Raw genomic sequence first — 12,454 nt, 5'->3', positions numbered from 1 at the left:
CCATCCATCCATCCATCCATCCATCCATCCATCCATCCATCCATCCATCCATCCATCCATTTTCTTACACCCTTGTCCCTTAGTGGGGTCGGGAGTGTCTGCATCCTTTACATGTCAAATTACGTGAGCATCTGTTGGCCTGACCTCGTAGCCGAGGATACGTCTGCGGCTGTTGCTCCATGCCAGCGGTTTCCAGGTGACCTCCACTTCAGATGCTGAAACACTCCTCACCCTCAGCCTCACTGGAGCTCTGCCGGGTTCTGAGGCACACATGATGCTTACAATTACATGCATTCTCTACACCCACAAACACAGCATGACTCTTAAAAAAATAAAATAGTGCAGCTAAATTTGTTTTATGTGCAGAAACACCCCCTCCGTTTTTTTGGTGTTATATTTCACATACAAGTGAAACAATATAACAATAGAATGTGGGTTTGATGCTGCAGAAATACAAAACTGACATACCAGTTTCAACATTTGGAAATATAATAATTTAATATATTTTTGGACTGTCTGCAGAGGTGACTTCATACAGTTTTGGAAGACAGATGCTTTATTTTGCGCACCTTCTTCTGCTGAGTAGATGGTAGTAACCGGGCTGAAAGGTCCTTCGCCCTTGTTGTTGTAAACGCCGACTTTGACTTGGTAAGGGGAGAATGGAGGGATGGTCTCGTTCTTAAATACGTATCTTGAAGCATCGGGGGACGTAACAGCAGCCTGCATCCAGCCCTGAGCTCCAAGTGGGCGGAATGCCACCACGTAGCCAAAGCCCGGACCGCCCTGCATCTCCTCGGGAACCGGCTGAGCAGGCAGCAGACGGCAGGCAGAGGACTCATTAGAAACAAGCTTGAATGACAGAATTCACAGAAATTCATATGTACTGTAAATGTAATGCCGAATGAAACAACCAAATCTGGGATATTTTGCTAATCCAGCCAAGTGTTAAATATGGACTAATGCAGTCTTGAACTGATTCACCTAAAAGAGTTCGGTAAACAGTTTGGTTGAGATTGACTCATGTTTAAGCGTTGAGGAGAAAGTATAATCTATTTTCTGGCTTACTGAAAGAGCAAACGTTTGTTTTAAAATTCATTTTATGGTCCAAACTTTGCATGGTCAGTCTGGTCCAAATTTGAAAAGATAAATGAGCAAGAGGTGGGGTCCCTATACTGAGAACTCTGTAAGTCCAAAATGACAGCGAAGAAAAACAACCACACACTCATTTGCACCAAATGACAAATTAAAGTGGCATTTAACTTAACATTCATGTTTTTGAGGAAAACCAAAGTATCAGCAGAGAGCGTCCACAGAGAAAAGCCCTGAAAAGGATTTGATTCAGGGATATTCTTGGTGTGAGGCAACAGTGCTAATAACTGTACTGCTGTTTAGCTGAAATGAATGGTGTTTACTTTGTTTGATTCAGCTTTATTAAAAATGATCAGTAAAAATAGCCACCATATCATTTCTTATAAAAGTTTCATTGACAAACATTTGAATGTGGATGTCAAAAAAAAAAAAAAATTCTACATACACCAAATAGGCAAAACATGATGACCACTGACACAGAATGAATCATCCTTATAAACTGTTCATTGTATCACGAGCAATTTGGCATATTTTAGGTAGCGGATGAACATTTTGTCTTTAAGCAGATGCTTTAAAACCTGAAAAAAAATAGTAAGGATTTGACTTAGAGTTTGATAAAGCTCTGGCAATGACAACACAGCTGCATCATAGAATCTCTAAAATTGCTTTAGTGGGACAACGGAGATCAACATCAGCTTGTGACGCATGCTGGGAGTGTAACAGACGAATTACCAAAAAAGTTCAGGATAGTTCTGATCGAAAAGTGTGAGAGTTACATCACAGTTTGGGACTGCAGAACTGCAGAACCATCATGTTAGAAACAGTATTCCTCCTTAAGCAGGAATATTTTCTCTGCAACAAATAAAAGCAATGTTTAGACATGTTTTAGGGATCACAAAACCAAGTCTAAGGTATTATAATTTGGCCTCCAAACTTCTGCAGATCTGAATTTGATTGACGTGTTTCACAAACAAATCTGTTCCCTGGAAGCTCCGACTTAAAACCTGCAACACGTAAAGGGTCTGCTGGTAACATCTGGGTGCCAAGTACCACAGAGCACCTTCAGGGTTGGTGAAATCTCATCAGGTTGACGTGTGGTTCAAAAAGGTGGTCTAAAAATGAGGCTTCTGGTCTCTAATCTAATTATCTAACCGAACAAACCGGATCACAGGTTTTAACTCTGTTTTTTATAAATGATCCAAATTATCTCCCCAAAGCATAAATCAGCATTCGGTACAGAAATAACACAGCACTTTGAAGAGAGTGGTGACAGGAAAACTAAATGCATGAGCTGCTAAGGAGAAATAAAACAGAGCAATCCATGTCAAGTTGAAAATGTATCCCTCACATACTCCAGTCTTTTAAACTAAAATATAAATACAAAGGCATACGATAAAAAAAATTTAAAAAAACATGAGTGAAAATCACTTTTACATCAGTCACCACGCAATTACATTTCATTTGCAAATTCTCTGTCTAGCAACGCAAGAATACAAAAATGATCATAAACACACAGCACAAGTGCAACCTAAACAAACTACTAGAAATCCACTAAAACCATAAAAAAACAAAAGTAATCTTAGGTATTTATTTGGATACTTACTTCCCATGTGATGACGAGCTCTGATCGTCCTCCACCACCTCCACTCACCCTCGCTGGAGTCACTCTGGGAACTAAGTAGGTCAAAAACATCGGTAAGTTCAGCCAAATTCTAGAGTTTATATATGAATTATGAAGTTTTTAAATATAGTTAGACACAAGCAGGTGCTGGGAAAAAAAAACACCAGATGTAAAGCTGACACAGCCAAAACCTTATTTTAATTATTTCTGTTATTTTTATTTTTATATCACTTAAGTGACATGAAAGGCTTTGTGCTTTTATGTAAAGTTTCCAAGAGATGATACACCCGTTTGAGGTGCATTGGTTGATACGATGATATTCCACTGCCAGGTATAGGCTACAACAGTGGTCCCCAACGTTTTTATTACCGCGGACCGGTCAAGACTTGGAAATTTTGCTGCGGCCCAGAGGGGCGAGGCGTGAACGGTCAGGTAAGGCTTCTGCATGTTGGTCGGGTCTTGTATACTCCCACAGTGGCCTGATGAGCCCATTAGGCCAGCAAACTTTCCCAGCCGGGAAAGTCTTTTTTTTTAACACCAACTTCCCCAGCCGGGGAAATTTTCTCTTTGAGATTGGCCAAATCGTTCTCGAGGCCAGATCTCTCTTCATGGGTCGGGTCTTGTAAACTCCCACAATGGCCTGATGAGCCCATCAGGCCAGCAAATTTTCCCAGCCGGGAAAGTTTGCTGTTTGATACTTAAAACCTTTGTCTAACACCTTGCAAAAATCTTAACAAGCTGTCAGTTAAGATAACCAACAATAATTTTAAGCAGGATATTTTCGCTCATATTTTACATAGCCTATGTCGGTAGGTCTTCGTACACCGTAGATGTTCTGTTCTTTTGCTCTTCTCTGTAGCACACAGGTGAGGGTTTCAGAGTCCTTTCTCTTCTCAAGCATCAAACTTCTCAAAGCTTCCTCTCTGTAATTAGCCAAATCGTCCTCAAGGACAGATCTCTTTAGAGTAAGGTCTTCCAAAGTCGCTTTTGTTAGCGCTGAAGTTGAGTTTTTACACTCAGCAGTCTCACAGCAAACTTTCCCAGACGGGAAAGTTTGCTGTGAGTTAATCATTTTAGGCGCCATGACGAACTTCAGAAAGGTATAGTTCAGGAGGCTAGGGATTAAAACAGGGATTTTAATGGTTAAATATTAAGTTTAGAATGACAATGGTATAATAAAACCATTAATTTAAGTAGGATTTTTCATCAATCTATCAGGTTTAAAATTTTGAATTATACTTAAGAATATCTTAAAAGTAAAATTAAATGTAACTTACAAACATTTGCTGCTGCTGTTGTAAAATGTGACAAGAAATATTGCCTGCTTGGAGAAGAGCTGCAAATAAATAATTTTGGTTTAATATTTTTTAGGGCTGAAACGATTCCTCGAGTGATTCGAGTACCTCGATTATTAAAATTCCTCAAGGCAAACTCATCTGCCTCGAAGCCTCGTTATATTATGTTTTATTATTTAGCGCACCGTGTTCCAGCCGGGTTATTACTTGCGTTGCACAGCGCTCTCACTTCCGCCTGAGTTGTTGACGAAAGCTAACTGTTAGCAGCATAACGTCTAGCTTTCAAGTTCAGACTGGGGGGATTTTACTGATTTCTGATAATGTCTGGGTTTTTGTCGTTTTTTGGGGGACCAATAAACATCCTTAAAATGACCAGAGCGATGCTTGGAGTATGGCAGCTTTTCTCCTCCCGCAGCTGCTGGTTCAGAGCGAACGGCGGGGACGAGCACGGCGGGATTATTTACACAGGTGAGCGGATGGACCAAACTCTACGGGCGCCTGGGTATTTTATGCGTAGCTTTACTTAAAATACCGGTCGCAACAAATGGATGGCGAAGCGCATCGTGACGTTACATACCTGGTAGATGTGTTTCTGTGTGTGACAAATGCAGGGCATTCAAATCCTGTGCTAACATGAACCCAACCACTATAAACGTCTGGGCGAGGTGAGAATTCATCTATTAATGTGCGACTGAAAAATCAATTTCGTATATGTAGACCAGGGGTCCCCAAACTTTTTCCTGCGAGGACCATATAACTTTTCCCGTCTCTGGTGGGGAGCTGGAGTCAGTTTGTAACAGAAAAAATGTGACGATTGTAGGAGTGCCTAAATGTAAAAAATATATTGTTTTCCAAAAAGCACAATCAAATAACATTCTCTGGGTTCTCCACAGAAAAAATCCAGGAAGGATTATAGTCCGTATTTTCCGAACTATGAGCCGCACTGGACTATAAACCACAACCCCAAAGTTTGTTTTTTTAAACCAGTAAATATACACATATAAGCCGCAGATATCTCTGCCGCTCCAAGTTTTCCACAACGATGCAGCAGCAGCAGAGGGGGGCGGACACCCAAAATCTGAGTCATAACAGGTCAATTGAATATCACATTTATTASGGTTGAAAAAGAAAAAGTTGCCAAGATTAGATTTAACWGAACTGATTACGGTAGTTTCCGAACGGTAACTGTAACAGTAAAAGTGCTGATCCTGTGTCTGCTACTAGCATGTGCTAAATCAGTGGTCCCAACCTTTTTATTATCACGGACCGGTCAAGACTTAGATATTTTTGCTCTGGCCCGAGGGAGAAGGGGATGGGGGAATAACAGTCAGATAAGGCTTCTGCACTGAGGCGTGGAGCTATAGGGCGGGTTGGGGATGCGGCGGCATTTCCTGTCTCTTCTCTGGGCCTTTTCCCCTTTGCAAAGAAACTTTCCAAAGACATCTGATCTGTTTCTTACTCATTTTGCTGTTTGTGGGTTCAGTGTTGGCGCGCAAGTAACCGAGAGAATCCGGTTAAAGGATTTTCAAAATAAAAGATCATCCAAACTCAAATAATACATAAAACGGAAATATTTAATTATTTCTTGCGGGGCCCGGTACCCCATTGGTCCACGGACCGACCAGGGGTCCAATGATCCCCGGTCCATGGACCGGGGGTTGGGGACCACTGGGCTACAATACACAATAAAATCTGAGGATGCAACAAACAAATAAGGTTTCCTCAGACACACAACTCAGTTATGTTTGTCTCTTTAACATGTAACATTTTGTGCACTTCCTTCTTACCCTGCCCTCTTGTTCTCTGATTGCCAGAAAACACTTAAGAACCTGAGCAAAATCAAGCAGGAATGGGTGGATGTGTTCCTCTTTTTCTTTAGAGTGCTTGACATTTATCGGCATGTCACGCTGTTTGTTGACTGATTTTAATTTGTGAAAACAAGAAGCATTTTGGTATTTGTGAATTTCAATAAAAAGCCTTCAGCTCTTTTGAAGGCACTGAAGCGAGAGTTGATGAAAAGTGAAAGAAGTCAGAGCACTTCTCAAGGTCTGTTTTCCTGTTTGACTAACCTGTGAAATGTGGAAGTGAGCTTTACGTTATTCTTCCTACTTACTTACAAATTCTTTAATATTCAAGTTCCACTTTAAAATATAGATATGATCATTCCATATCCAAGAGCACTTTGCTCCCTACCTGCAGATTTATTGGGAGTTCTTGGAGTTTCTAGTAGGGGAAAAAAATTATTATGTTCCTCTCTTGTGGAACCAGCTTACAGGTTTTGTCTGTAATGCAAACCAACTTTAAAAAAAAATATGTTTCGGCTTTTTTTCTAACCTTTTCTTTGAGAAAAGTAATAGTTATAGGTTTAAGTTTCCTGGGCTTTCAATATCTATTCTGTTAAAGGTGTCTTCTCTTTTCAGTTATGTATTATTGGCAGGGTCACAACTACATATTATTCAGATGGATGCGAAAACATAAATTGGCACAACCCCCCACCCAATAAACAAAATCTCCTCTGACTATGTCAAACAGTACATTTAGCTATTGATGTTGTTTACTGGACATCAGTCATGTAAACATTTATCAGCAGAGAGAGAGAGAAAAAAAAGAAAAGAATCCATACGCATTTCTTTGGTGCGGGTCTTCTTCGAGGGTTTGCTGGGCTCTCCTGTTCCAACACTGTTGGTTGCCAAAACTCTGAACTCATAATCCACCCAGGGACTCAAGTCAGTAACCGTGGCTGAAAGTTGCTTCCCCTTTAACAGTTCCAGGACTGAGAATCATAAAGACAAAGATCTCATCAATACAGGGGAAACGTCTTTCTCCAAGGTATTATTCCCATCACCTCACTATTAGTGTTGTAAAGAAATAACCATCACATCCTTCACTTAAAAAAAAAAAATCTACATATTTAAACTGTATTTCTCAGAGACCTAAACGAAATGTCTTCAATTGCATCAGCCTACCGGTGGCGACGGTTTGCCATCCAAGAGAGAAGGGTGTTCTAGCCTGGATGGTGTAGCTGAGGAGGGGGCTGTGGTTGTCCAGCCCTGGCCTCCAGGAAAGAGAGGCAGTAGTCTCAGTCATCTCAGTGACCTGGCAATCCAGAGGAGGGCCTGGAGGACCTGGAAGGATGATTAGTTACACTTCACTCACACAGAAGATGCGTACTGCAAAGATTAATCTTTTATTCTAATTTGCAGTTCCTGAAAAATGTATTCATAAGAGGTTTTCTAATGCAGTGATTATTACTTTGTTTTCCAAGTGTTACCTAGTCATTTAATACACTATCAAGTGGTCTTAAAATTATTCAATTCAAAAATCTGTGACTGTTTATTTTTCGGTGATTAGTGGTAAATGTCTAAGCAGGCAATATGGGAACAAAACTGTTTGTGCCACAAAGTCTCACAATTTATTAAGAACAAAAGTGACACATGCAAACAAACAGGAAAAAAAGGGATAATTCTGTGAGAAAGCGTCTCCTGCCCACTGTAAGGTACAGGGAATGATCTGTGACACTGAGGCCCAGGGGATCCATGTTGGAGCAAATGGTGGAATAAAACATCAGGATGTTTTAAAAAGAACTCTGGTTGCCTTCGTAGGGAAAAGTTGTGTATTATTTATTTATTTATTTATTTACAAGGATCAAGATTTAACATTTTTGGCTTAATCAAAAAAGAAGTGGTTCTGAAGAGGGGAACTCAATCTTTTTCATGGGCCTTTCTCAATTCACAAACCAAGAGCCTTTTAAAAACGTGTTTGTCAAAGGAGATTTCTCTTTGCAAACTCCAATCGTTTTTGCTACAGAAGAAATATTTGCAAAAGAGGCATTGATATCAGAAGGAAACAACAACTGTGCACTCTGGGATTTGTTGGTAGCAATCTTTTCTGAACGCAGAACTTTTCCCAATTCAATTATTGTACTAAATGAAACGTGTTTGCGTGTGCGTGTGTGTGTGATGTGTGTGTGTGTGTGTGAGTGAGAGATTATGTTAAGATAAGTAATTAAAGATGTGTGCATCTCAAGGGATTTTAAACAGCTCTGCTGGGGGTGTCTTTAATCGTTGTGGGTGTTCACATCTGATGTTAAAGCTTTTAGCTCCACTCTTTATGATCCATTCATCTCGGCCAACTGAGTGTGGTTGCCTGCACTGGTAGTTTGAAATCTTTTTTTGGGGGGGGCATAGGAGAATCCTTACCTCTGACAACCACATCTGTAGCGATGGACACGCTGTCCACCTTGGTCTGAACCGCACAGGTGTATTTCCCAGCATGACTCAGTTGGATGTTCCGGATCATGATGTCACCTGCTGAACGCTGTAGACGGAGGTGTCAGAAATAAAATACATGGTAAGTAAAAGCAGTAAAAAGGAAAAAAGAAATAAATAAAGGAAACAAAAAAAAAAAAGACATTTAATTGGCCGAGTCATGGAGTTGCAAAAGTGAATAAAGGGAATAGGTAAAGTAAGTGAAATGTCAAAGCAATTTCTGGGGCTCTTCTGTTTATTTCATTAAGGAAAGGGAGAGAGACGGAACTCATCCGGGGACATTAAATAACCGATTACTGCTTTCATCCTCATTTATGAGGGCAACTTTTTTAGTGAGGAATTAAAAAAGCTTCTTTCAGCTCCATTTCTTTTTATACTCCCTGGCTCCTTTTAATCTACAGAAAACCACTCAATGCCAAACACACGGTTAACTCTGAACTTTAAAGTTACAGCCGATATAAAGTTGATGTCTTATCTCCGAGAAGTGAGAAACTGTGAAGGGAGAAGCGACACTGGAAGCTACTTTGATGTAAAATCGGGGACATTTTAAGGAGATAAAGATGCAGTTGCTCCCAATCCTTCACTCTTTGAAAAACACCTGCCATCATTAAAGTAACAGAACTCGGGATAGAACGGATTACAGATCTTTCACTTTGACAAACTTAATATATGGCATAAAAAGAAGCCATGAGCTTATACAATCGAATGAAGAAATGAGTAGTCCTAGAGAAGTCTAAATTTGTCCGTTGCCCTTTAATGAGATGAAGATGGATAAATGTCACTCCTTATCCTGAACATGTCCCATCTGCATTTGCAAAATTTAGGTGAAGAAAAAATACATAAAAAACGTTAAACGGAAAATCAAATATCAAATCATATCAGACAATCTTTGAGATTATTTTCTATGTTTAGAATGGCAGCTGTAGTAACAGTCAAATAATTTGATATTTACATTTTTACCATATATATATTGAATCAAAATAACATTTTTCCAGAATATTTCCTTTTGGACAAACATGTGTTTTCCAGATTTTATTACCACACACCAGGATGGAGAACCTTTAGGATGGAGGTGATGTTGGAGGATGTTAATCAAGGTTTGATAAAAAGGTAAAAATAACATCTATATATTCTAACGTATCTGTTTTCAAAACATTTTCATGAGCAAAGTGTATTTCACTTAAGTGAGAAAGAATCTTGCAAAAGGATCTATAACCTCTTTCAAAGTTGTCCAGATTAACTCTGTGCTTGCTGTCTCTTTAAGATCTTGCTGCTGCCAATCTTATTGTCTTTTCACATTTTATTACATCATGCATGTTTTGAATAGCTGAAAGTCAAAATTAATCAACCAGATGTTTACTGCTAGAAAATACACATGGGAAAAAATATATATATATTCGGGTCATGATCGCTGCCTGACTAGCAATGGCAAACTCACAATTTTATTGTGCTACCCTGTAGCACTCAGCTGCATAAAAAATAGAGTTTGAATAAAAAACACAGAGATAGACTATTTATAAAACTCCTGGTGTTGTTCAAAACAGGCTTAGTATGAAAAGGCGAGCTGAGATTCTTTATCCTTATTCAAAGATCTTTAGTGAGACTGAATAAATGGTAGATGGGACGAACTTCCTCTTTCACTAATGAAGGAGGTGACTCTACCTCACAAACTAAGCAAACAAGAGTTGTTTTATTTTCTAAAAGAACTATAAATAAAACCAGGATCGATCATCTTAAGCAACCTTAGAATATTTAATCACATTTTGAATTTAAAAATGAAAAATCTAACCAGCTGCAGCTGTTTCTTTTAACTATTCAAACGTACCTTCCTGAAAAATCTCTTCGACCTAAAAAACAGTTGCAATGTATAAATTATTTGTAAAGATCAAAAATATGTTTTGAATATATCAAAGTTTTTTAACCAAGGACTTTGAAATAATTTCATTAGACTCAGAAAGCTTTTATATATGTGCAAGCAGTCGCTATAATCAAATGGAAATATAAACTTTCAAGGAGACAAAGTGAGCTTTATTTATTTTAATCTAATGAAAAGTTATTATCAGCTCAGTAGAACATAGCTCTTCAAAATTGATTTTGAAGCGAAACTGTTGGTCATATGTTTAAATAGCTGCCTAAAGTATGTACACACAGATCATTCATCATACTGGTTATTTCTGCAGCTGATAGTGGGAGGAGTCTGTAGCTGTTCTTGTCTATAAAATGAGGTCCAATGAAGGAAAACTGGAGTGAACGTCTTACAGGACCATGGGTGAAAAGTCTTGTTGAGTCCTGTTGGGATTAAAAGCTGGCCCATGTGGTCTGATCCAAACGAAGAGCTACTGCAGCTTAAATATCTGAAGAAATTACTGTTGCTGCACAACACATCAAAGTTTGTTGCATGTGTTTCTACAGAGGATCGGACTAGTAAGGCTTTAGAGCCATTTCTGGCTATTTCAGCGAGACCTCGGCTTACAGGACTTGAAGGATCTGCTGTTAAAACCTTCTCGTATTGGCAGATACAACAGCACAAAGTTAAATTGTCCGCGAAGGAAAATGGGAGTGACATGGAAGACACTCAAACGAGGGAATGCAAAGATGCACACGTGGACTCACCCCACCAACTTTTTCAAAATAGGCCCCTTGACTTCCAAAGTGGATGACCTGCTCATTGAAGAACCAGGTGAACTTCAGATCTAGAGTTGGATCGTGCGAAACCTGGCAGGGCAGCACGATGCTCTCTCCAACGGTCACATCCAGGTGCCCTGCTGGACTCGTGATCGTGGTTGCCTCTATAAATAACAGACAAACATTCACAGGACATAAATCATTGATAACATAGTAGTTGTTGTTTTTTTCAGGCTGAATGACCTCCTGTGCACTGACCAACTAGCTACCATGTTGAGCAAAACTGTGATTTTGTCTTCTCCCAAACTCTGATGAATAATTACACAAACAAATCTCATCTTTTGATCTACTCCGATGTGAGATGTTAACAAAAGAAAACAAATCCCTTTTGAGTCTGACAGTGACCTCCATTTGCATCTGTTTCATCGATATACATAAAAGCACGGCGGTAAAATAAATAAATAAATACAAAAAACAAAAGTCTCTAAAAGCAAAAGAAAAACCTCCAGCTACTTTATAATAGATCAGTTTTCAGTCTGTAATTTGGCTCTGCTTGTGTGCGACAAAAAGCACCACAATTTCCTCCTCTCTCTGTGGTGCCCGTCAACATAATCTTTGGTTGTCTCAGCTGGATGTCTCATTCAGCAGTAGTGCTGTGCAGAGAATTCGTCCCATCCAGAGGGGCCTACACACCTGTCCTTTGTGAATTCTGCAGGCATGTCATAAGCATCTAATGGACAGCCTAGCAATGCAACATGTCAGAAGAAGTAAAGGTCTATATTCAGCTCTGTCAAAACAAGCTGACTTGTTTATCTCACAGCTCCGGAGGAGAAGCAACTGCCCGCTGCATTTTATTCCAGGTGAGCCTCGAGAAAGTTTGGCACATGCGGCAAAAATGAGAGGGGCAAAACTTGTGCAATTAGTGGCTGCTGTTATACTGTAAGCTGTGGTGTGCTGTAAAGTAGCGCTGTGTCACGATCTCTGAGAGTTTGGTTGTGCTTTGCTTTATTTAGGTAGTGCATATCCGTTTATACACCGCTCCTTTTTCCTCAGCTTGGTGACTTGCCTTCCGTCAAAAGCTGCACCCTGTTTATAATGAGCCACCTGCTCCTCGTTTGCTAATCAGCTCTTCAGCTTTTTTTTTATTTGAACTGTTGCATATTAAACACGCTTGCTTTCATTGTTTGACCATTTTAATTTGGGCACTTTTACAAGGAGCACAAGTTAGTGTAGAGGAATAAAACGGTGATTGTACATTCTTTCTCTGAGTAGACTTCCCTTTTTCCGACTGATTTTATTGTACTTACTGCACAATTGTTCAATCAACCACACTGACATTGTGAAACTAAATGAGAGAAAAGTGTTGATCAAAGCATGCTAAACAGAAAGAGTCAAGATATCTAGTTTGAATCTGGTTTTATTTGTGCTGATCAACGATTTATCAATATATTGCTGGTGCAACAGGGGGAGCATGTAGTAAATGCTAGACCGTTTTTAAATTCTGTGCAAATTTTTTATATGTTTATTGTGCAAAGCAGGTTTATGCATAATCCATA

General features: G+C 39.4%; 1 protein-coding gene across 1 annotated transcript in view; it reads right to left on the bottom strand.

The window, feature by feature from the left end:
• Window positions 1-12,454, bottom strand: part of LOC103467239 (contactin-4-like) — an 82,371-nt gene that overhangs the window by 8,920 nt on the left and 60,997 nt on the right. Inside the window, exons 10-16 of the mRNA XM_017305719.1 lie at window positions 10,887-11,062; window positions 8,205-8,322; window positions 6,972-7,130; window positions 6,629-6,778; window positions 2,693-2,763; window positions 570-804; window positions 145-260 (exon numbers count right to left, since the gene is read on the bottom strand). Of these exons, the coding sequence (XP_017161208.1) occupies window positions 145-260; window positions 570-804; window positions 2,693-2,763; window positions 6,629-6,778; window positions 6,972-7,130; window positions 8,205-8,322; window positions 10,887-11,062 (1,025 nt within the window). The remainder of the gene's footprint in view (window positions 1-144; window positions 261-569; window positions 805-2,692; window positions 2,764-6,628; window positions 6,779-6,971; window positions 7,131-8,204; window positions 8,323-10,886; window positions 11,063-12,454) is intronic.

This window comes from Poecilia reticulata, linkage group LG7 (genome assembly GCF_000633615.1).
Source record: "Poecilia reticulata strain Guanapo linkage group LG7, Guppy_female_1.0+MT, whole genome shotgun sequence".
NCBI classification, from domain to species: Eukaryota; Metazoa; Chordata; class Actinopteri; order Cyprinodontiformes; family Poeciliidae; genus Poecilia; species Poecilia reticulata.
The sequence above is the reverse complement of the archived record's forward strand: the minus strand, read 5'-3'. Positions and strand labels throughout refer to the sequence as shown.